The sequence below is a fragment of the Sturnus vulgaris genome, chromosome 5 (assembly GCF_052056855.1).
Source record: "Sturnus vulgaris isolate bStuVul1 chromosome 5, bStuVul1.hap1, whole genome shotgun sequence".
In the NCBI taxonomy this organism is placed as follows: Eukaryota; Metazoa; Chordata; class Aves; order Passeriformes; family Sturnidae; genus Sturnus; species Sturnus vulgaris.
The window spans coordinates 62535992-62561857 of NC_142247.1; the positions used below are offsets into that span (position 1 = coordinate 62535992).

At 38.7% G+C, this 25866-nt stretch overlaps 1 protein-coding gene across 2 annotated transcripts; it reads left to right on the forward strand.

The window, feature by feature from the left end:
• Positions 1 to 3495: 3495 nt before the first annotated feature.
• On the forward strand, positions 3496 to 25005 carry NAPEPLD (N-acyl phosphatidylethanolamine phospholipase D). 2 transcript variants are annotated; one of them, XM_088165849.1, is made up of 5 exons: positions 3496 to 4305; positions 15071 to 15383; positions 21068 to 21714; positions 22580 to 22694; positions 23923 to 25005. In XM_088165849.1, exons 1-5 carry the CDS (start codon positions 4082 to 4084, stop codon positions 24040 to 24042), a joined length of 1419 nt encoding a protein of 472 aa, XP_088021975.1. In that variant the 5' UTR covers positions 3496 to 4081; the 3' UTR covers positions 24043 to 25005. The 2 variants fall into 2 exon arrangements, with proteins under 2 accessions (XP_088021975.1, XP_014724530.2); XM_014869044.2 differs by having other exon boundaries at positions 4263 to 4548.
• Positions 25006 to 25866: the final 861 nt, after the last annotated feature.

Sequence of the window (25866 nt, forward strand, 5' to 3'; positions counted from 1 at the left end):
TGCTCTTTAATAAGCATTAAATCACTAGCAAAGTTGCTACCTGAGTTTTGCTGAATAGCATTCTCCCACATAGTGCCCAAGTATAGTCAGGGATTAGCGTGGGCCTGGAAAGACTTTTAACAGCAATTCTGATACAGCCAGCTGCTCCTCACGGCTACAAAGGTTTATTTCTGTGAAAATACAGGCATTGGAGAATTAAGTGTCAGGGCAGAATGTTCCTGGCCTGTTACTGGTAAATGTCTCTGTTACAGTTCCAGTTTATTATCTTCCTCAGTTGTGTTCCCTAAGTAGAAGTTAAAGTACACCAGCGAGGCATCAGAGAGTACTTCACATAAAACAAAACAAAATGTGCTTTTGAGCATTAACTGTAACTCACAAGTTCCTTCTCTACAATCCTCAAAACTGTCAAATACTTTATCATGTAAGAGATTTGGACTTGTAAACATAACATTTACAGTAATTTCATTATTATATATTTATTATGTATAAATTTTGTCCATAAGTCAATGTTTTGATTAAACATTACTGTGAAGCATTTTTTACTTATGTATGTGTATGTGTATATATATACACACATGTATATGAGCTAGTTGTGTAACCCTCTTTCACTGGGTAACTTAACATCCAACATGATTTGAAATTCTGCTTGCCTCTGTGCGCAAGAGGTGCCAAATAAATTTTCTCCCTCAAGTTCCCTCCTGAAGAGGGTGGATACCATAAGGGTGGTTACTTCTGCACACTGTAATAAGAAGGGTAAGGTTAGGCTTTCTGGTTATATCCCAATATGAGCCAGTTTTGCCAGAGAGGCTTTTATTAGCCTAGTAGAATTTCTTTTGGTGCTACATTTCTATGTTAGTAAAAATTCCTGTATGGCCAATATTTAGAGTGATGAAAAAAATTTTTGCGAGGATAGTTCATTTCACTCAGATATCCAGCACAAACTGTTCCAGCAAGTGTGGGTTTTTTCTGCAATAAACTGTATCTGCACTATAACAGTAAACATTGCCTAGTATATAGCAAACCACAGCCAAAGGGGATTTTGGATTATGACTTAATATTCTAGGATGGAGTGAGAGATGGCACAACATTTTTACTCTGTCATCTAGGAGGATTTTCAATTAAGTTCAAACAGTTCAGTTATAAAGCTATAAAATTTTAACTATAAGAATTTCTACTTTTTTCTTGCTTTAGATTGTGCTTCAGTTACTGGCCAAGACAATGAGCATCTTGCTTTGAGACAGCTTATGTCAACCAACTAAATTAGACTTTGTGAAAAAGACATTAACACTACACTTGAGAGATCGAAACAAAATACTGATGAACTTCAGTTGTGAAGAAGGTTAAACCTTTCATCAAGAGAAATTTTATAATCAAGTTAGTCAAACTGTCCTGCCCATGATTAATGCACTATCTCCAAGGGAAGGACACCACTGCAGATAAAATTCATGAAATACTAACTGTGCGATTCTAATTAAGATACAGGTTGTTGCATTAAGCAAATTAAGCTAGTTTAAGGAACTTATCCTTACAAGTAGTTAATGAAATGATATACCCCAAAAATTTCAATAAAAAGTTATTCTATTTCAGCTGTTAAATTTCACTGTGAGGAAAGAGAAATGCACTGACACCTAAATAATCCCACTCTCCTATCCCTCCATATTTGTGCTTCTCTGCAGTACAAAGAAACTCTCATAACTTTTCTACTTTCATAAACAGAGGACAATATATAGGGTCAGTCTATAGTAGTAAAAGTAGTAAAAAGTGCATGAATAGTCAGGAGTACATGGCACTGATGGAAATAAAATTATTATATCTCCATTTCTTAAGACTAGATGCCAAGCAAAAACTCTTACCTCATGCACAGATGGCTGGAACTTTCCCATCTGTTAGTTACTTCTGGCTTCCAACTCCTGCAGGATTGTAACATCAGTCCTCTAAGCATATTAGCATGTCTGGGGAGTATTAAGAATCAGAGAGATCCCTGTTGTGGGTTTACACAATTACTTGAGCACAAATATTCCCTTGGGACTTTTCCTTAGTTTAGTGCATAAGACATTGAAGAACCAAACCCACAAAAGAAGAAGGATTAGACTGAAGTATCAGCTGGCTCCATGGAATACTGAAACAGGAAACTAGTTTAAAATCCTGGTTCTTTTGAACAGCACCTCTGGAGTGGAATTTTCTCATTGTGCATGCTGCACAATGGCACAGTTGGTAATACACTGATACACACTTCTAGCAGTGCTAGAAATTACTTGAAAAACAAAGCAATATCATTCTTCACCAAGCATGTTTCCTTTCAAGTTGAAAATTTCATGCTGCACAGATATCAGGTGTCTTTACTTACAGCCTCCAACCACTGACATCTGTATCTGTAGTATAGACAAAATGCATTCACTAAAGCAGAGCCTCCCAAGCTATGGTTTTTGCAGCACTGGTGATACAGAAACTACTTCCACACCATATGTGGAGCCAGGGCTGCCTACTAGGAGATACTCAGTTGAAGTGTAGGATCAGCACCCTGAATCTGCTACTGTTGGCAATCAGCTACTACCAGCCTGGAGGCACTTACCTAGTGGCCTACACAGATTTCTATACATAGGCAGTAATTATTAATGTTAATGGTCATTAATCCAAACAGCTTTATTATCTAACTCATTCAGGAGATCTTAGACTCCATAAAGTAACAGTAGAAATAACTTCAATCAATATAGATTTGTGTTTAATAATTATGAGTAAAAGTCATTGCTACAAGGCCAGCTTAGCATTAGACATGAAATGACCAGGAAATGTCAGGCGAGAAGGGGCAGAAATAAGAAATAAATTAGGAATTTCCACTGGCAAAGGTCAGCAAATCTTCCTGGCCATAAGCAACCAACATATATCTGTATCGATATGTAAAGAACACAGAAAACAGATAACAGAACAAGGCAGCTTAATAGTTTTATCATTCCATTACCTTAAGGAAACTAAGAGAATGACAGATAACAAAAGAGTAAGGCCCATATTTCTAGTCTCCCAAGACATGCATTGAGAACTTTGGCCTTGAACACAGGTAGGATTTCTTTACCTAGGAACCATATATCCAGTCCCAAGCTTCGAGATAAATGTATGTAAATATGCTTTCAGAGCTCTAGATAGTCTTAGATTTCATATTGCTGCTAGATAACATGGGGTGTTTTTCACATCACACCTGCATACCTTTGTTCTTTGCCGTCCATTCCATACTTAAGGAAGTAAGGAAATAGTTTAAAAATACACATTTACTTCTGAGAACCCAATTCCTCTGGGTTGGGTGCCTCAAAATACCTCACTTCTCAGACCATAGTCTGGAAACTTCGGTGAAGACATGAGCAGGGAGTGAGAGGATGGTTGTAACCCAGCACGTGAAGTGACTTGGACATGAATTTTACCTTCCCAAGGCCGCAGGACACTGGAGCCTGCAGGGTGGGCTGTTCTGAGGGAGGGTGGCCTCGCCCAGACGGCGCATCTGCCGTGAGCGCCGGTACTCCCGGGGATGGCGGCACTACCCCGGACTGCTGAGAGAACCGAGCCCAGGAAACTTTTCACCGCAGCACCTGGCGGCCGGAGCACTCTCCTGCTCCCAAACGGCACTGCACGCAGCGTTTACCTCCCATCGGAATCGGCCAGAAGCACAACTGAGCGCTTCCTTTCCCCGGTGCCGAAGAGCAGTCCGGCCTCCAGGGGCAGAACGTGCCGCCAGCCCTGACGCTGTCCCGCCATGGCTGCGGGACTCCCCCTACCCCCCAGACACGGCCCCCCGCCGCCATCTTGTTAACGGCGCCGCTCCACGCTGAGGGACCGGGCTGAGGGGAGCCCGTGCCCGCCGGGATGAGGGGCCGGGAGATGTGATGCCCTTTGCCCGCCATGGTGAGGGGCCGGACGGTAGGGAGTCCGTGCCCGCCATGGTGAGGGGCAGGGAGGTGTGGTGCCCTTTGCCCACTACGGTGAGGGGCCGGGTTGTGTGGTGACTTCTGCTCGCCACGGTGAAGGGCTAGGATGTGTGGTGACCTCTGCTCGCCACCGTGAAGGGCTGGACGCCGCGGAACCCCTGTTCGCCATGGTGGGGCGCCGGGTGCTGTGGAACTGCTCCCTGCAGCTCGTCGCGCTGCCCTCGGCAGCGTGCTGGTCAGGTGGAACGCCGCAGCCGTTCACCAACTCCTATCGGAGACCTGCAGAGCCGCCGCCGTGGAAGGGGTGGAGCGGCACCATGGAGGAGGAGGAGAAGAAGGAGGAGAAGGGGGATGAGACTCCTCAGGAGCGGCAGCAACAGCAGCCCAGGAGGTGAGCGGCTCACCAGCGGCAGCAGCACTCTGGGGCCGGGGGTCTTTGCCCCCGCGCCTTCCTGTGGGCAGGGGGGAACCGGAGCGAGCCGAGCGGCGGTTCCCGTCCTGTGTCCGTCCGGAGAGGAAGCACTGCCCGGGCTGCCGCTGTCAGAGCCCGGCTGGCGGCCGGAGGAGCGGAGCACCTGCTCCGAGCGCGGCAGCGGGGCTCTCCAGACACACACGCGGTACCGGGGCCCCGCCGGTGAGTGTGGGGGGACCGGGCTGAGCCGCTGCGAACACGGTAGAGCGGGCGCGGGCACCCGCTCGGAAAAGTTCGCGGGTGGGCGAGGTGATGGGGCTGGCGAGCCCGGCTGCCGGCCGGGAAGGAGCTGTACAGCCCGGCTGCCCACGGAGCTCGGGGTGAGATCCCGCTCCGCTCCCTGCCTGACGCCCTGGCTGGGCACAGACCTCGACGGGCACCAGCTCCAAAACCAGCTGCGACCGGGGGATCCTTTGGCACCGGTGAAAGAAACCCCGCAAGAAAAAAGTCCTGCGTTCGCTCCCAGCGCAAGGCTTTCGTTGCTGTCGATTGACGGTAAAACGCTGCAGCAGCGCTCGGAAAGAAACAAGTTATATAATCACATCAAAAAAACATCCGCTTCATAGTGTCGGGGGTTTGGAGAATATTTTCTTTTGAAGAAGAGGCGCAAACAAATGTTTATTGCAGTGAGGGGAAGGTCGCATTGTATAATGCGAAGTGGAGGATATTAAGGAAGTCATTTAATGTAATTAGTGCAGTCAAATAATCTCAATGGTCGTCAATTATCTCTGTCAAGGATTTGGGGAAAGTGTTTGTTGACTGCATGCAGTAAAATTAATGAATTTATGCAGAAATGTTTTTTTTCTGGTGACGATTATGATTTCTTCCATTTGCTAAATGGTGATTATGAAGCAAATTTTTAGTTTTAAAGCAAAGTGCTATTTATACTTAAGTTTTTTTACTTTTCTTTTCAAACTGCACCGACTAAAGTGGCATCAAAATTAAAGATAGTGACAGGAAAACCACTTCAGTTTTCTGGCAAAAAACCCTTGAAAAGAGTATTTTTTTATTCATAGTAGCCACTGTATCAGTTAAGAAAATAGGAAGCTCATCTTATTTTTAGATAACATTTTGAGAAAGACAAGAATATTCTTTTTTCTTAATAATTCAAGAAATATTGCAACAGTTGCTTTCAAAATACCCCAAATTATCTCAAACTGAAATGCTATTATAAAAAATAATGGGAAGTTTTAATACCTGGGGCTTGGAAAATCCTGTTTGATTCAGTTATGATGGAGAGTTGTTTTTGGGAGAGGAGGAAGTGAAGGATGACAGCGAAACTGTTCAAATATAAATAACAGTTATTCAGCTTCTGCTTGGCCTCAAACCAAAGAGATGTGAAGCCTTTTTAAGAGGAAGCAATCCATTATTATAATTTTATTCACTTGCATTAACTAAGTCGATTTAAGAAATAACCAGGAGAAATATGCTATTTCCTTAGCCTTTATAAGCTCAAGATTCTTCATTCAGAAATAGCTTTTAAGTTATTTTCAGCAAAAAGGAAGGCAATTATTTTGTCTGTGGTGAGAAAAACAGGAATACTGCTATATTAATTAGTGTCTTTATATGTAACACCTGCAGTGAAATTAGTTTTGCTTTTTGTCACATCTGTGAATCCTTTCCTGATCTCCCTTTATTTTTTTCAGTCTATTGCTTTAACTTTATAGGTTGCAGTGTGAGCCCTACTTCTAATACCTTCAGGGCCAGGACCATGGAAAATCACTTGATCGCCTTGTGCCTAAAGATTTGAGTAAAAAGAATTTTCCTGTAAACTAAATGTTACACGTAGTTTAAATATTCTTAGGAAGTCTAGGAAAGAAGTTTTGTGTTATATACTCTTGGCATGTAACACCTTGGTGTTTACCAGCTGTACAAGGAAGGGATCATTTGGGTTTGAATAGGCTACAGCTGTGCCCAAGCAGATAAACCTGGCAAAGCTGCTCAGGAAAGACAACTGAACACATTGCCAAGTGACACTGTGAAAACACTACTGCCATCGTGCACCTACTGTGAAAAACGAAGTTTGCTAAGATGTGTGAGTGAAAAATTGGGTGTTAAAGAATTTCTGTCAAGAGTTACCTCTTCTGTAAGACCTATTACTGTGGCTGGAGCTGTAAGTTCTACTGCCTGATGAGTAAGGCTTAGGATAGGATAACAGGTTTTATTGTTTAAAATATTTGGAAATATTTTTGTCATGATTTGGACTGGTTTTTGAGGCAGCGTTTCAGTGATATTCAACTGTTTCTGGTAAGAATGTGGCAATAGCATGGTGTTTATGTGTGTCTATTCAGATATGTTTACATGAAACACTTTGTCTCCTTAAAACACGTACATATTTAGGATGGTGCCTTGAAAATTAGTAGATGGCTCATGTTTGTGTTGGAAGTATGCCTTGACTCTTCCATAAGAAGAAAAACCCAAACCACACAACTTCTAGTAGTAAAACTTCTGTTGTTGACTAACAACCAAAGCATTTCATTTAGAGTACATGAAGACATTGTAATCTAGAGCTGTGGGGATGGAATCAAAGGCCCTTTATATGTGGCAAAAAAGGGGTGTAATGAAAAACATTTACGTATTGTGATGTTTCCTGTTTCCTTGAATATTGGTGTTTTGCTCTGTCTGTGTACTGTCTCTTGGAATTTCTTCTTAAAATGGATGTGTTTCAGTTAAAGAACTATAAGGGTTCTGGGTGTGTTTTCTGGCCCTCCGATAGGAAGTTTGGATGTTTAAAACTTCCATTATTTGGAAAGGCTGGTGACCTTTTGGCTTAACTCGTGTTAAAGTTGGTCTTTTAACAGGTGCATTCAAGAAAAGCATCTATTTCAACAAAGAAAAACTTTTCACTTCCTTAGCTGACGTGGAAATTATTTGCTTGGATTTCAAGAAATTTGAATTCAAATGTTATAAATAGTTCTGTAAAATCCATGTATGTAAGGGGTGCATGTACATACATAGACAGAGCAAGAGAGAGAAAGTTGTTAGGACAAGCAAAAGTTGATTTTATATTGAAAATCAAGTAGAAGAGAAAGAATTTAGGGAAATGTTTTCATGTTGCAGAGAAACTCCATTGAACCCAATGTACTTGGACTTTGAAGTGAAAAGAGGGAATCAAAATAGACAAGCCTTTAAATATGAATATAAACAACATTTTATGACTGTCTATTAGCTTAAAAATAAAATTGAGTTCTTGGGTGCTGCTGCACTTCCTGGAAAACTGAGGTTTTATAGAGTTTTGAACGATTATTTTTGGTGTGAGTCTAGAGGAAGTTTGCATAGGTATTTGTTCCTTTCTAGCATGGGGAGACAAGGAAAAAGAAAATTAAAAGACTTAGTAAATGAGGTGGAGACAGCAATTGCACACATAAAAGTGCCGTAGTCAATGATAAATCAACTCTGAATCTTATGCATCAAAGCTTTAACATGATTTCTGTGCTTTTTTATGGAAACAGTTCTTGCATTGCCTTTCTAACCACATGCTACAAAGGAAATCAGTGTTCTCCCACAGCATGTTCAAGTGGAGCCTTAATTTCATGATGTGTAATAACATTTGGGTTTAGTCATATCTAATTGACATTAAGATGTTAGATGGAAAACCTTTACCCTTAGGATGGAGTGTGAGCTTGTAATATTTTAAAACTTTTTTTTAGTTAAGAAAAATGTATGCTAACAGCTTCAATGGCATCATAATTTAAAATACAAACTCCAAGATATAGAGGCTGTTAACACACAGGAGTGGATAAAGTGTGTTTTATAAATGGTAACTTCAAAGTTCGTCAGTTTTTTCTAACACTAAACCCCATCTTGGTAAGATGTGCCTCTGTAATTAACTGGAGTCACATCAGTAACCAGCTGAAACTAATGAACTACTCGTTTGCATAAATAGTTGCACAAGTGCAGCTGGTGCTAGAACGCTAAAGCTGGGCTCTGGATCATGTAGCTGTGGTGGTACAAGTTTCATGTTTGCTCTTCTGGAAAAAGTTTTATTGAAATTCTGTCTTAAGTATGAAGGGCCATCCATAGAGACTGTAGTTTCTGTTGGAATCCACGATTTACCTGTACAGCTGGTACATATATACCTGTGTGCATATGCTATCTGCACTTATTTTTCTGTTGATTTAAAAATTGACTCGATTTGTGACCCGAGTATTTTCTTGTGTACCATAACACAGCTGTAATGCACAAACATTGCTTCTCTGTGTGTCAGTCTCAGTCCTGCAGAGCAGGTAAGAAAACTTTGATTCCAGATCTTATTCTTTAAACATTCTTCCCTGTAAATTAACTAGTCATATGAAACTAGTCGTTTAGGGAGAGCAAAGGAAAGCAATTTCCTTTCTGGTGTAGGGAGATTTGACTCCAGCTTGCCTTTGGTGACTGCTTCAGCAATACCACAGAATTACACTGTTCTTGTGCATAATCATAATGATAGTCTAGGTTGCTCTTTCAAATGTGATGGCCACAAGCCAACTTTTGGGTTCTTTTATTCAAGACTGCAGTAAAAGATGAGGAGTGAGAGGAAAAGAATTTATTTTAAAGGCCCATATCGCTAAAGAAATTGGCTCCTGGGTCTGGTATCTGTTCTGCTGCGTGTCCCCTGTGGACAGCTACTGTCATATCAGGGATCACAACCTAAACAGAACATGCATGTAACAAAAATCTTCTATCATATTATCTACTGATCATAGATGTGTTTGGTGACTACAGAATTCTCATATTGGACAGGGACAATCAGCTGGGGCACCTGGAAACAAAGGGAAAGTAGTTATGTATTGTCCCATATCCAGGATCTTTATTCAGTTGATACAATGCCCGCAGCTGGTCAGATTTAACCCAGCGTTAAGAAATAACTGGCTCCAGGGACTACTGATGGGCCTGACTCTAAGGCCTATTTGCATTTGTATCCGGAGGCATGCAAAGGTGTAGCTGATAGGCATGAATAACTTTCTGTTGGTTTAGTTCCCCTAATGAATACCAGCAAAATAGAGGTGGAATGTGTAGTAATGGGAGTGGGCTGCCTTGTGGGTGGTAGGTAGCTATTGAATGTACTTGGTTATAATATGAAACATTACTGTCTAAGGACGTAAATGGAGAGTTGCAGCATCATCAGTACTAAGTGTAAATGAAATCTTGGAATGGAATAGATTGAAAATGAAAGGGTAGGAGGAATTGTTGAACCAAACTTGGTAGTATGTGTAACTGAGCTACACAGTGAATTCTGAATGGAGGGTATTTAATTTTGTTTTTTTTTTTTTTTTTTTCAGACCAGTGCTGGCGTAAGTAGTTTTTGTTTACAACAATATATTCCTGTTCTCACCCTTCCCTGTCCTAACCGGTTTGTTGGTATAAACACTTGCATGGTTGCTCAGTGATGTAGGTGAAAATTAAATGCTTCTCTAGGGATGGTAAGGTAAGAAGTGACTGTCAGCTAGACTAGTTTCTTAAACAAGTTCACCATGTGGACAAAAGTATTTGTTTTTGCAAGCCTGGGTGAGTAGTGAGGGCAGAAATGGATTGGCTCATGGCAGTGGCCGCTTAAGTAATGCAGCTGCCAAAGAATAAACCTAACAACAGATGGCCACGGGTAGATGCCTCACCTTTTTTTTATTTGTAACTAATCTTATTTTTCTCCATGATGTCTAAATAAAACTTTGCTTAGTTTAACTGTTGAGCCTCAAAGCTTGATAAGAATGATAAAGGACTTATTCTAATTCCGTGAGACTGTTTATGGAGAGAGCTATTCCTTTTTCTGTTATCAACTCTTTTATTACTCTTTCTTGAATAGTACACAAGGACTAAGTATAGAATCAGGATACTTACAGATCTGTTGAATGAAAATTTTGGCAACACTTGTTTCTAGGGATTTTTAATGTGATTCAAATAATAGAAGTATTCACAAATCAACTAATGCAAGCTTGAGAGATGAAATCCTGACAACAAGAGCATCTAGAATAATCGCTGATGGAACTGCTGTGCAGTGATAAAAAATAAGTATAGTGAAAGAAAACTTCAAGATGTGTAGCAGTATACAGTTCACAGAAGGTTCTTGTTCTGGTAAGTCTACAGTGGTAAGATGGAACAGCTTGAGGTACTGCACAATAAAAGTTTAAATGCATTCAGAATTTTCCAGTCTCAAACTGTTCATTAATTAAAGCAGCCAATTTCAGACTTGAAGGAAAAATAAAAGCAGAGCCAAAACTTAGCTGGAAGTCATTTGATAGTAAAGCTTGTGGGAGCCAATTACTTACATGGTCCCTAGCATTTGCAAATACCTTCCCTTCTAACTGAAACAATTTTTTGTTTTATTTCAAGCCAAAATGCATGTTTTTTGCAGTCATTGAAAATATGTATAATGAAAAAACACTTCAGAAATGTGTAGCTGTATATGGAGAAAGCTCAGAGTCTTGTTTTGGTAAGGCTGCAGTATTGTGAGTTTGCTGGGAATTGTGTGCTGTCTCTTCTAGGTGATCATTAGTGCAACCTAGTTCTGGATGTAGTTTACACAGAGAGACAGTGATTAAAAATGAACCAAACCCTTTACTTCAAAAAAGCAGAGAAATTAAAGGTATTTGGGAAGCTCTTGAATGTTTACCAGGCAATTGTAAAGTTTTGGGGAAGTTGTCATGTTCCACTAAACCATAGCTTCATAGTAATTCTTAAACTTTTAGGCCAATGGATTTGTTAAATAAGGACCACATTTTTGTGTAGGAAAGAAGGGTAAGTCTGTTTTGGCCGACTTGATGCTTAGTAGCATGTTGTGCATGGCTCTATGATTAGTAGGGAGAACTAATCCATTTCATTTATGGAGCAGCAGATATTAGAGGAGACTAGGTAGAAAAGGTGAAGACAATAGATTTTATGCCTGTGTTCAAGTAATTTGACTTGAAGCTCTGCTATATTTAAAAGACCGTTTAAAAAGAAAAATTATAAAGGCAGAGTGAATCTTGTAATGTTATTGTATCCTTTTTCAAACCTTCTTTTGAAACAGAGCGTTTCAAAATATTAAATATTAAAATATTTAGTTAAATTTTTGTTATTTTCCTAAATAAACACAAGGCTCAAAGCCAAAATATTTGTATCCAAATTTTCAGCCATGTAAGCAAATCTAAAATAAACCATTTGCCCAAAACCTGTTGTCTTAAGGGCTATATCCTGTTTACAGGTGTAAACTAGTTTAGTGGGATGTCAGACATGGATTTTCCATGCCACATCTTGCCAGATCTACAGCTTTGCTCTTTGGAAAACCTGATATGTGAACTCTGCCTTTTGATTCATGTTACTTTGTCTTATTCATTAGCCAGTAAAGTTCTTCTCCTCTGTCCAGAACACCTTCTGGCCTTGTGGGTTTGGCATGACTAATGTCTTCTTTAGAATTATGTATGTCTTGGTCCATTTCCTCTTCTGAATTCAGCTGAAAAAGCAAAGCATCTCTGAGGGCAGAGAGAGGGTGGTTGCCTTGTGTGTCTCCTGAGCCCCTCTTACAAATAATGTCAATGCACTTGCCCTCTGTTGGGGCTGTCACCTCATCCTGAAGGATAGGTTCCTTTTGCCAGGAAAGCTGTTGAATGATTTTAAGTAGAATAGTAGTTTTTCTTTATATTTAAAAGAATAAAAAGATTTCATGTAGAACTTTACATAACAATAAATATTCAGCAGGGATATAATCCCTTCCCTCTGTCCCTCCTAAGTGAACACAATTCCATTCCAGTTTGATTTTTGAATCTCTATAGCTCATAATTTTTTCCACCAAGAGCTTAACTTAGTTTTTCAAGTGCCAAACTATTATTTTTGGGTGGGAAGAATGTAGAAAACCTGGCAGAAAAATTAACTGATTTCTAATTGGGTATTTTCTATTATTTAGGTATACCTGCCAAATCTACTTGTCTGTAGAGACTTTCTTTTGCAAAAGCATAAGAATCTCCTTGGGCTAATAATTGGTTGAGTTTTATTTTAAGATAATGATTTCTGGCTTTCAAGAAATTATCTTCATCTTCTATATAAGAAAACTACGTCATGAATATTGTAGGATATATTTAATCAATTTAAATGGAGCAGAAATGATCTGGCAAGACTGATACTTCAAAGGAATCTATAGTTCATCAGGAATACTTTAACTGATTGTAAATGTCTTCCTTTCTTATGCATGTAAAAGGTTTAAAGTATTCTATGAGCACCGAGGTCTTTTATCCCTTCAGTTGCTTATGGAATACTAATGAAAGTAATGTATGTGCATCATGTGGAAAATATGTTGGCAGACAGATAGATACCTGCAGTGCCTTAAATGCTTTGGCATTGCCTTTGTTTAATCAGCATAGTCAATCCCTGCTTCCCCTAGGGGTTTATACTTTCAGAATAAGATCAAAGGTTTAAGCAAAAGTAAAATTCACCTATTTTAGAGATGAATGAATAGATAAACAGAAGCTTGAAAATAAAACTTTAGGCACCCCAGTCTCTAATATTAAATGTCTTGTAAGAGCAATAATTATGGTAGTTATATATATTTAAAAAATCAGACATCTGAGATGTTAAGAGAATAATTTCCTGGAATTAAGACCTATCTGATTAAACTTTTGTGATTTGTTTTCATGATGTTTTCTAAAAGAGTAGCTGTTTTATGCTGTGTCTATGTGCTTTGCTAAATTAATAAACTGACTTGGCATTGAAAATGCTCCTTGAAGAATGCAAAAGACAAACCCCAAACCCAGCCCTTAAGTTAAAGTAACAGTTAAAATATCCAGTACCATTTTTTGTGTATTCAGCCTACCTTTTTGTTGCACTGATTTTTTTGTGTTGCCATTTATGTCTGCTTAAAATGCTATGGAGCAGGTTGAGTGTTTCATTGAAGGCTGATTCTGGTAAAGGTTTAGTGGAATAGAGGAAAAAAGCCTAAAAATATCAACAGTTACATTTAAATTATGGTGCAGATACAGTATCCTAATGCTAAATAGGAAATACATAAGTGGAGTGGTTTCAGTCAAATTGCAGGGGAACAGGAGTACAAAGCAATTACATAAAATAAGATTGTGACCAGGTGTAAAAAAAATTCTATCAGCCTTGTTTTCTAAATGCTGTTCATGCTTTTTTATTCGAAATGAATTTTGATATGTTGGTATTTTGTCTCTACTGTATGGCACAATAATGGTTATTTTGTTAAGAAAATTTCACAATACTTATCGATTGTTGTATTCTTTGCAGCTGATACCATACTTAGTGTTTAGTTGTCAGCTGCTGCTGAAATAGCAGAAATGGACTGTGCATTTGAAGTTGGAGCATCATCAGCAAATGCAATTGGGTTCAGTTTGCTGACATGTGTGTAATATCTTAGCTGAAATGTTGCAGTGAACAATGTATTTAATTTTCCCTGTAATTGAGCTTACAGGGGGCAGAGCGAGTTCTATGATTTCTAAGAAAACTGTGAGCTTCAGTTCTGTTCTCTGACAATGTTGTTTGCATGGGCTGGCTTGGTTACATCAGCCCAGTGCTTCTGAAGCCTGAGTATTTGAGTTAGTGAAACAGTAGATAGGCCAAAACATGTGGTGAAGAGTTTTCCACAGGACAAACTTCACAATTTGTTATTAAAAATTATTCCTGCACCTAAGCTGTTACTAATGCTCTCTATTCCATTACTAGTCATCTTCCACTTTTAATCAGGTAGAATTTGTAAATGCCAGAAAGTTGTGCACTCATTAAAACCATAACCAACTTTTTAAAAAGCTAACAGAACAGTGTATTTACTTTCAACATTTCAGTTGAAAGTAAATAAAGAAATAGAAGCATTTAGATTCAATTGAAATACTTTGGCAACTTCTAAAATAAAATAGGGATATTTGTTTTTTCTGCCTTGGGTATAATTCAATTATATTTGTAAAGTCTGTAATATTTCAATGCAGTTTGGAATAAGAGACTCTGACTACTGAGTTTGTAGTTTTCTAAGAAATGTACCAGAATCGTGACTTCATAGAACTAAGTTTTCCTCGGTTATTTTCTCACTTTTCTATATTTCACAATGGAATTAAGAGTGAATGTTGCAACTGCGATTTAGAATATTTAAATTTCCTGTGGTCTTTCACCAGTCAGTTCAGTTAAATGTGTATCAAAGCTATATTTGAAACAGTTGCTTACCTTGATTATAATAAACTTTTTATTTGTTTTAGACAAAATAGGAAACAGTACCAAATATCTTTTGTGTTCTGAGTTTCTTGCATGTGTGTAATGCTGCCCAAGACTGATGTTTCTACTACAAAACTAAGTCACTGTGTAGGCAAATCCTAAGGTACAGTATAGTTCCAGTGTCTCTTGCACAGACTTGCAGGATCGTATTACATCAGGCACCCAATGTCATAAGTTTCAGGAGGAATGACTATTCTTCCAAAATGTAAATTAAGGAACCCTTCCCCCCTCACTTTTGCAGTTGGTAGATAATAGTGTTAGTATCTGAGGCTGTGCATTCCAGGGAGTAAAATTCAGCCTGAACTACAAAGAGCCCTCATGTCTGCTTGCCACAGCATGTTTTTGAAGTCTTTTGTGTAATAGCGACTGTTTTAAAAGCATATTTTGTTGATTAAAAAATACAGTAGATCATAAAACAAGAAAGGTGGGTTTGTTTCTAATGTGTGTGAGAACATTCAATCTTACGAATGTTGATGCTAGACCAAGAAAATATTGATTAATTTAAAATTTGCTTTAGTTCTCCTGAAAAAGGTATGGATAAGAACACAGATGAAGAGCAGCCTTCAACTGCCTGTAACCAGTACCCTAAAGAAGCAGTGAAGAAACGTCAGAATTCGGGTCGAGGTTCCGGGGGCAATGATTCTTCCAGGACCTTCAGAAAAAGCTTCAGGCTGGACTACAGATTAGAAGAGGATGTAACTAAATCCAAGAGGGGCAAAGATGGGAGATTTGTCAACCCATGGCCAACATGGAAATCACCAACCTTACTAAACGTTTTGAAATGGTCCTTCATGGAAAAAAATAACAGCAATGTGCCACGCTCAAAGCAGGTGAATACTTCCATGTTTTACTTTCGTGATTAAGACTGCTTTTACCTCTGCTCTAATCAATAAAATAGGACAGTTTCTAACTAATACTCATTAGGCATCTTCTGGAGACTTTTCTAAGTCTTACTTTTCTGATTTCATTTTATTCTTTTCAAAAGGTGTGTTAATAGTTTCTGCCTCTTTAATTTTTGTTTCCTTGTTAGTTCCACATGCTTTAATTTATACAGTTCAATTTATAAATACAAAAAATTGGTCCCCTAGCTGAGTCATAAACCAGTTACAGCCATTCCTTTTTAATAGGTGTTGCCTTATGAAGCATAGTATTAAATTAATTTGTGTTGCATGAAATAGTTTATTTCATTACATATTTAATTTTTTAAATTTGCCTTTTTTTCCAGATGGTAATGTAATACATATGTTGCATCTCTTGCATGAAAATGTAATCGTTTCTGTCACCTACTTATGAAAAGAGTTACAAATCTATTTTTTGTGTTTCAGTACACCAGGAGAAAATATTGCATATGTTAAAACTAACCTGAGCAAGTATTTGTACTGAAACACTTAAAGTACAGTGGCAGTTTACTGGGTAATACTGTTCTTGGTGAAATGCTTTTGTCAGATATTGTATATAAAGGAGGAGACAGGAGAAGCTTCTTTTCCATGAAAAGTAATGGATACTGGAAAGCCATGGGTTATCTTTATGGTCACAGGTGGTATGGGGATGACTAGGTTTTGACAGAATTACTTCTCAGTGCATTTCTGATGTGTTGACTGTGCTTCAGAAATACTGTGCTGAAGGGTGCACAACCAAGGCCAGTATTTGTTAACAAGCAGGTGTTAATAATGCTTTTAAGCATGCAAGAAGGTATGCACAAGCTATAAATCTCACAGTATCTCAGTATTTAGTAAAGAGCTTTCTGTTTTGTCTTACCTGAATTACCTGTGAAGGAAGGAATTCTATCAGTTTTATGGGCAGGAAAGCCACATTAGGCATTAAGGCATGATAGCCAGAGGTTTGGGGATGTTTAAGGAACAAATAATCTTGGCTGTAATTTAATAATAATAATAATAATAAATAATTTGGCTTAGAAGCACTGCAAGCTTGTCTCAGTCTTGTAATCCCTTCCAGCACTTTACTTTTTAAAATTTGGTATCTTCCTTGTGGTGACAACAGTTGCATCAGTGTGTACAGCTTTCTAGAGTGTGCTGGCCGTTTTTTCATGAAATTCACACCTGGACGTGTTTGGTTGCCTTTGACTGCTGCCCTACTTGGCATGTGTAGATCAGGCTCCATGTCTGCCCAGTGCCAGACACAAACCTGGCTAGTGACTGAAATCCCTCGAAGGCAATGCTGAGGTGTACTATGGAGTGCAGAGCATACAGTGCTCTGATGGAGTGCAGAACTGCAGCGCTCCCCTGTAATTTACAGCTCATCCCTACAATAAAGGATGATCACAAAGAAATCTACAAGGTACCTGTTGAAAAGCCATCTCTCTGACCCAGCTGGGATTGTGTGCTCATTCTATTTTTTGCAGTGGAAATCTTTCAATTAAGTGCCTGCAATTACTCAGGACTTTGAAATAAATCAGAAACAGATAAACCTAGATAGGGATCAATGAAATGCACTTCTGGAGTCCTCAGCCATTTTGATACTTGTTTCAACGAGTTTTTTTCTACCCCTAAATCAGCCTGTGAAGTCCATCTGAGCTTGTTTAAAATTAAAACTAAGGGCTCTATACTTTATTTATCACTGCTAGAGATGGCATGTCCTTTGAGCTTCATTTGAAGCTCTGCTTCAATTTCCACGTGGAGTGAGCCTAGTGATGCCCTGCTATGCTGGGCAGGTTCAGTTTATCTGTACCAAGTGCTTTGTGTATGTAAAAATAAGCATATTATCCAGGATATGTGCTTGTGCTTCACTGTGGAAAAGCTATATGTATTATAATCATGCCTTCACAATGAGCCTATATCATTATCCAGAATGGACTTCCTGTATTTTCATTACAGGCTTTATTAATAACTTTGTTCAGTGCTATTGGAGGATCTTTAATTTTTAGTTGTTGCATCGGCAGTTAAGATTGTTTTCATTTCTGTAAAATCCCGTGGTATTCCAGTATGCACTAAGCGCCAAAAATCCCAAGCTAATCAGCTAGTCTTACCAAAGCCTGTCATGTGTTTTTTCTTGCTTTGCATTAGAAGGGAAAGAAGAACAGGGAGGGGGGAAGGGACACAGCAGGAGGAATTTTTGTATTACTTGAGTAATGAAGATAAGACTGTATTAAGCACACTACTTCTGTTGGTGACTGATTTGACATAATTGTTGTATTTCAAAAATTGGTTATAATTCTTCTAATTTTAATATGTTTCTGGTTAGTCTGACAGAACAAAATGTAGTATAGCAGGATAAAAGTTCCATAAGATATGTATTTCATTCATCATATTGCTTTATCCTGTTGTCTGAGTTTTAAGTACTTCATGTGGAGTATACTGCTAACAGAATTTGTATTTTAGTTTGAAGTATTATGAGTTGAGTATTGCTTATTGCTTTAGAAGGTAATTTTGATGTGCTTTTGTAAAATACTAAAAAAAAAAATAAACAAAACCAAACAACCCCAGGCACAAATCACATGCACTGAGAACATGCCTGGTTTCTGATCTCATCCTCTGAGGAATCATTGATTTGGATCAGAGGCCTGTGTATCACAAACCCGGAGGGCACAAGCCTATGTACAAGATCCACAAGTTACACTGCCTTTGTGCTCCTGGTTTGTCTTGGACTTTTGTTCACAGAATTTCATTTAAATAGCTTAGGATAGCAGTTGTTCAGACTGCGCTCTTCTCTATCAATCCAGTCTTCTTGTCTGTGTGGCTTTTACAAATGCCTTTTATAGTGATTAGTTCTACCTTTAAATCGACTATTCTAAATACTTGATAGCATCAATCCCAGGGACATCCCTGTAAAGCCTTTATTAGTAGTGCAGATGTGTTTTGGCTTTAGGCAGCCAAGTCCCAAACAGCTGCTCACTTCCACTCCCAACTGTTTGCACCCCAGTGGAATTGAAAGGGGAAAAATCAGGTAGCTTGTGAGTTGAGATAAAGGCAGTTCAATAGGTAAAGCAAAAACCGCATGCACAAGCCAACTAAGAAATTTATTCTCTTTGCATGGGCAGACAGGTGTTCAGCCATCCTCAGGAAAGCAGGACTGCATCCCGTGTAACAGTTACTTGGGAAGACAAATGCCATTCTCTCTGAATGTCCCCCACCTCGTCCTTCTTACCCCAGATTTTACTGCTGGGTGCAATGTCATATGGTATGGGATATCTCTGTGATGGGTTGGGGTCAGCTGTCCCAGCTGTGTCCCTCCCAGCTTCTTGTATGCCCCAGTCAGCTGGCTGAGATGCTATGGGAGCACTGTTCAGCAATAGCTAAAACATCAGTCTGCCATCAGCACTGTTTTCAGCACAAATCCAAAACATAGCACTATATGTGCTACTGGGAAAAAAATTAACTGTACCCCACGTAAAACATGGTAAAATAAGTCTTAGTCCCGCTTAAGAACTTATTATTCACATCTGCCAATTGGCCAGTTCCTCATCCATTTAATGGTGTTTATTAATATTGCATAACACTCATTTTAAAAAACCCTAATTTGTGCCAAATGTCAGCAAAAATAAGTGAATTAATTTACTTCTGAGAAAATTTGTAGTCTAACTCTAAAATCAGCTACTTAAACAGAACATTTTCCATTAAAAATGTACTGACCTAAATTGCATTATGACAATTTACTAAGTTCCATATCTGAATTTTATTTCTTTGATATAATCCGATTGTTGACTTAACTATAAGTTGTTGGTTTGTCCTAATTTCCATTTTTGAGTATTATCTTAGTTTTGTGTATCTTTCTTTTTTTTTTCACTGAAGTGTCACAATATAATGCTTCTGTAGTTCAGATTTCTGTGGCCAGTGTTGTTCCCATGTATTTAAAATGAAATAGAGATCAGACAATTATGCTTCTCTCCTGGAGAAGCCCATTTATCTCAGTCTAAGACTCTACTTGTATGAACTAAGAGATTCTATTGTACTAACCTTATATTCAACTTTATAGAAGGTTATCTATTTCTCATTCCTGGAGACCATAATGAAACTTCTTCAGTAAACATGTCTTGTCCATTAGCTCTCAGAAAAAGCAATTTCATGAATATTTTATTATTTACAGCAGAATTGCAGGGGGATGGAGATGTGTATGCTTTGATTTTCCCAACATATGCCTTCAAAATCAATAAAATATTGTGGAGAAAGTAACTTCCCTGAAGCTGTCAGGACTGGTTTAGCAAGGCAAGTCTTGGAGTCCTAAACAGTCACAGCATCAGCTGGACTTTTAAAGGAGCACAAGGTCAGCTCTGTATAAACTCACTGATAGTGCTGATCTGTGCTAGACTGAGAGAATGAGAGCAGCAACCATGGCAGGCAGAACTTAACTTGGAACCAGAAGTGCTGGGACATTTTTGATTATGAGAGAGAGGAGTATCAGGAGTCTAGAAGCTGCCCTAGCACATAGAAATTTTCCTAAAGCAATGTGAGCAGTTCAGACCATAAGGGTTTGGGAGGAGAGCCTTAGCAACATTGTGGCCAATTTTGAGATGGTCAGGAATTCTGAGAAGACTTGGTTGGTTGGGGTTTTTTTTAGCAGGAAAGATATTACTTATTGCACATAAAACTTCTGTATTTAGCACTTCAACCAAACTGCAGTGAAGAGCATAACTCTGGTTCAAAATGAGAGAATGAGTGGTAGTTGGGCAGTGAGTTTCAATAGGTAATGTACAGCCATAGCCTCCTTTGTGCCAACTTGAGGATACAGACAGAGTCAAATTTGAGCCAATCAAAAAGTGAGGTATGTACTTTTTACCTCTGGATTAATGTTCAGACAGATCAGTTCTCTGACCTCTTGTACTCAAGTAGAGACTGCAAAACTTGTCAAGCTGGAATAAGAGAGGAGGTGGAGGAACCTTTTCATAAACAAGCATATCTAAGTACCTTAAGGTTTATCTTAAAAATTATTTTATTTTTATGAATGTTCATTAAATTATTGGCAGGATGGGAAGGCAGAATTGTAATCGCTAATATTAGCCAAGTGAGGTTAACCTTTGTGTGCCACTTCTAGATGTAGTGAGGACAGAGAGAGAGCCTGATAAAAGCTAGCAGAGCTTTTGTGGAGTGTGGCTGGGGAACATGGCATTTTCTTTCATTTGTGATTTACTTGTGCTAGGACTTAAGAGGATGCATCATTTAGTTGCATAAGCTAAACCTGAGTATTTGTTAAGTAACACTTTGTGTGTGCATACATATTATTTTTCAGGTGGAGGAATCCCTTCCTGGGATTCTGTTAGTGCCTTGCAGTGCTTTGGTTGCAATGCCCTCAGACTCTATCAGGTCTCCTGGCCTGGTGGGATATGCTCTTCTCTTTCTCGATAGAGAAGTGTAAATGTTACAAAAATCTAGACTGAAATTAGGAGGAAGTAGCTGGGAAAATTGACATTAAAAAGGCACCTGGTGTGTGCTGCAGTTCTCTGCATAAAAGCTCGAAGTACAAGTATTGACTGAATTGGTTTTTTCCTTGTATGCGGTTTTTGTTCCATGGCCAAGTACATTCTGAAATCTCTCATGCATATTGTGTTCTTTTTTGCCAGGAACTTGACAAAGAACTTCCATTGTTACAACCTTACTTTGTTCAAACGCCAGAAGATGCTGGGAAAACAGGATCTGGTATGCGAGTCACGTGGCTGGGACATGCCACAGTTATGGTGGAAATGGATGAACTTATATTTCTTACTGACCCAATCTTCAGCCAGAGAGCTTCCCCTGTTCAGCTGTTGGGTCCCAAGCGCTTCCGAGGGCCTCCGTGCACGGTAGCGCAGCTCCCCAGGATAGATGCGGTGTTGATCAGCCACACCCACTACGATCACCTGGACTACAACACCGTGGCGAGTCTGAACGAACGCTTTGGGAGCGAGCTGCGCTGGTTTGTGCCTCTGGGGCTCCTGCAGTGGATGCAGAGATGTGGTTGTGAGAATGTGATTGAACTCGATTGGTGGGAGGAGAACTGTGTCCCTGGTCATGATGCAGTAACTTTTGTCTTCACCCCTTCCCAGCATTGGTGCAAAAGGACTGTGACAGATGATAACAAGGTTCTCTGGGGCAGCTGGTCTGTCTTGGGACCTTGGAATAGGTTTTTCTTTGCAGGAGATACCGGGTATTGTTTTGCTTTTGAGCAAATAGGTAAAAGGTTTGGACCTTTCGATCTTGCAGCCATCCCTATTGGAGCTTATGAGCCAAGGTAGGAAAATCAATTTGAGCAAAATACATAAATGAAATTATATACTGATGACAAAAAATCCACCCAGAAGTTAAAATTATAGGTGTACTTTATTAAAAAGTATTTGTGATGTTTCTGGAGAGTTTTTTCTTCAGACTAGAGGACAGCAAGGATGAATCAGCAGTCTTTCTTCCCTTAAAAATGTTGAGTAAAAATCTGGAATTACTCTGTGCCTTTTTTTCTGAAACAGCATCATTTAATCCAGCCCATTCCAGTGTATGTCATTTGCTGCATTTTTCTCTTGATTTGCTTTTTACCCTGATTTTGCAACTTACCGGGAGACAAAGATGACTTGGTTATAGAGTATGAAAAATCTGTTTGCTCAGCAGAGCAAACTTTTCTCCTTTTGGAGTAAACATTTAGGCGATAGTACTGGAAGGAAAGCATGTATGGGCTGGGAAAAAATATGGGAATCCAAATAGCATGGTAAAACTTTGGTATCTTTCAAGAATTGTTAAGTTCTCTCTTCTGTTTTGCTTGTTTCCTTGGGCTATATCTGAAGCACACACTTTTTGGTGTGTACTGCTAGCACAAAATTTATTTGGGGATGGATTTAAAGTTTTGGCTTTAATGCCTCAGTAATATGTCCTTAACCTATTGAAAATAGAGATAAGAAAAAATCCTTCAAAGAGAGAGTGCAATAAATGAACTGCTCTTTGATGGGTATGTTGGTATATGTTAGTTTCCTGATCTTGAGTGTTCTCTATGTTGCCCAGGTGTACATGCTTATGAGCATATATTTCTTTTTTGTTCTTTGCAATGGAAGTAAAGGAGAAATCTTGCACTGAATTAGGTGACACAAAAAAGTGGCTCTTTGTTTTGGTAGGTGGTTTATGAAATACCAGCATGTGGATCCTGAAGAAGCAGTAAGAATCCATATTGATGTTCAAGCAAAGAAGTCTGTAGCAATTCATTGGGGGACCTTTGCTTTAGCAAACGAGGTAAATTGCAACACTAAACATGAGTTCAGATTTCCAAGGACTAGACAGTCATTAGTGAAGCTTTGCTTGTGCAGTTTAACCTACATTATCTGTAAACGTAAATTTAAAATGTGAACTTTGTATGAGTGAAAAGTTGTTACTCTATGTACTGCTATTCAAAACAATGCTTAGCTTTTCATAACCAATTACATAAAATATTTCCATTGTTAAGAAAGTACAGTTATTGAAGCAGATGTGGAGGATTTCTCACATCCCGATGCTGAGGAGCATAACACATGAGGGCACATGCAGTATTATGCAGTGTTATGTATTACATTATGCAGTAATAAAAAGAGTGGTGCATCACTTGAAGATAGTAAGAACTGCATGCCTGTAGGCATTTATTATGTCTGTCTAGTAAATATATAAACAGTATTAATAGTTGATTCAAAGTTAAAACCAGAAAGGATATGGAAAAATTGAGTTATTCTGAGTTTTTGATTCTTTTTAATGTTTTATTCCCCTCTCACCCCCCTCCCCCCCAAGTCCATAGATCTAATAAGATTACCCAGATACCTCTACAGCAACTAAAATGCAGTGAATAGGAAGTATCTATTTGCTTTGCTATTGTCTAGTAGCTGTTTTTCAACTTTTGTTTTTGCATCAGTTGCACCACTTTATCTCCTAATTCATTCCTGATAGTGTGATCACCTGATCTATCAAATGTTCTGTCCCGTCTGTGCTCCCTCCCAGCTCGTCGTGCAGCTCCGTGGCAGAGCATGGAGGGAACATGGGACGCTCGGCTAGAACATTTCCTGTCCCCAGTGTTTCCAATAAATTATGTTACTTGTGCCCGCAGTACAAATGTTACTGTGTATTTAGGAGCCCAAAAATTGATGATTACTCCTTGACGTTGCCTTTCGAAAATGTCACAAATACGGCGCGGTAACGTGAGAGGGTCCGATGTTCCCGCAGGACCGCTGGCTGTTACTGGCGAGGGAAAGCGCCGGCTGCTGGCGGCCCCGCGCCTCCGGCTCTTCTATTGCTGACAAGCTGAGCCTTGCCAGTTACTCTGCAGCTGTAAATCAGCATTCTTATCGTTCAAAAACTTAAAATGAACCCAAACATTTTAATTTGACAAATCCTTCTCCTCCTCCCGTTTTTTTAGAGCAGTGGTTTGGTTTTTTTTTTTCCCTCAAAAAATGTTGCAGTGGTATCTTTTCCCTCATATTATTCTCTTTTTTTTCAGTATTACTTGGATCCTCCGGTTAAATTGAATGAAGCTCTTGAAAGATATGGCTTGAAAGAAGATGACTTCTTTCTCTTGCGCCATGGAGAATCACGGAATTTGAATAAAAACGAAAACTGAAACAGTGTCAGTTCCTTGTAAGCCCTGTTTGATTTGAATTAGCAATTAATGTTACAATACTATAATAATGTATGTACACAATAGATTTTTTTTAGATTGAATCGGATTTCTAAATGCCAGATTTGTCTTTGTTTCAGAACTAAAGCTTGCATACCAATTTAATGACAAATTTGACTAGTTACATTGTTTATAAATTTAGAGAGGTGATCTAAAAGTGGTTTATATATTAAATGTTGTCTGGGAAAAACTTGCTCTGATGTACACCACTGATAAAAAAATTATTTTTAAACTCTTCATCTTACCTGCAGCAGCAATAATAACTTCAGCACAGAACATATACTTAGGATTAATGGCTGACTTGAATTATTCATTGTTAGACTCATCTCCCACTTGTTAGTCTTCAAGTTATGCCCTATACCTTGATAGCTTCACTGTATGTTTTGTGGGGTGAAGTCTTCCAATACAGCTGTGTTATTAAAGCACAAGCATGATAAAATTGTTTCACTCTTCATGTATTAATGAACCACAGAAGCTGAATTTTACATCAAAGAAATGTGCCTTTTAAAGAGAGAGATAGTTTAATATTGCATCATGGATGTGTAAAACTAACTGCTGGCCAGAGTATCTGCACACTTTTATTGTTTCGTCTATGTTTTTAAGTTAGGTCTGAATGTATCAATTGTAGCACATGAAGTGGAAAAATCTCTTAGTATCCCTTGTCCTTGCATTAACTCAGCCTTTTTCTAAGTACTTTTTTTTTTTTTTTTCAGTAGAAAGTCTTAAGCAAGGGCTGTGGTATTTTTTCTAATAGCTTCCCTATAATTTTAAAGTTGAATGAGAGATTTACAACATTGTTCAGTGTTATAAAACTTGGCCAAATGTGTCTGTATCAAATTGTCTTGCTAATTTACAGAATTAAAGCCTATTGTTGCCAATAAAAAGGGTTGTTATTCTCCTTCATAATTTCATTGGCAAATCATGTTTTGTTTATGATTTCTTTTGGTCTATGGGATATGTGGGTTGATTTTGGGGTTTTTTTTGCTCTTGATGTAGATTTTATTTTCATATCCCACGAAGATAAATATATATAAAAAAGACAAATTATTTAAAGGCATGAACTTCTGGCAACTAATGAAAACCAGTTAATGAGATTTCATGGTAGGAACAAGTGAGGTATTCTTTTAACTGTAGAGAGTTACCAAAACTACCCTGTTATTCAGTGTTGAGGGTGTTTCAGAGGAAGTCCCTGGTATTTACACAATGGCTTCAATCACAATTTGGGTGATACAATGTATATTATCTGTTTGTAATTTTGTGGAGGATACCAAGCTGCAAGAAGTTTCAAGTACTTTGAATTACAAGTTTAAGGTTGGTTTTGTTGTGGGTTGTTTTCTTTTCCTGCTTTTATAATCATCAATAGGTTATTCTGTAAAATTATGTACTTTAGAAAGAGTGAAACTAAAATACAGAATACCTAGATAAGCAGCCACAGAGCAGAGAAATACTGAGTTACATGGATCAGAAACTAAATGTCAGTAATGACATGTTTTGTTTTGGATCTGTTAATTCACAACATTTGTATCTAGAATGGTGACCATTATGTTTTACTTGGTGCTGGTAAGATTCCACCAAGTGTGTGGGGTAGATGATAAAAAATGAGACATCTTTGCATAAAGGCACATTGGAAAGTCTTGCATGGTTTCAAAACATCTCAACAGCATTGCTCTACGAAGAAAGCATTTAAAAATAATTCTTTCTAGACGAGAAAAAGAAAACTGAGATAACACTGTCGCATGTTCTCATGTATTTTTAGAAAAGGTCACT

What these genes read in the sequence shown, in the direction of transcription:
- NAPEPLD (XM_088165849.1), top strand. Translation starts at nt 4,082, where the DNA reads ATGGTGGGGCGCCGGGTGCTGTGGAACTGCTCCCTGCAGCTCGTCGCG. An exon ending in ATGTGCCACGCTCAAAGCAG is followed by an intron (nt 15,384 to 21,067) that starts GTGAATACTTCC and finishes CTTTTTTGCCAG; the next exon opens with GAACTTGACAAAGAACTTCC. An exon ending in ATTGGAGCTTATGAGCCAAG is followed by an intron (nt 21,715 to 22,579) that starts GTAGGAAAATCA and finishes TTGTTTTGGTAG; the next exon opens with GTGGTTTATGAAATACCAGC.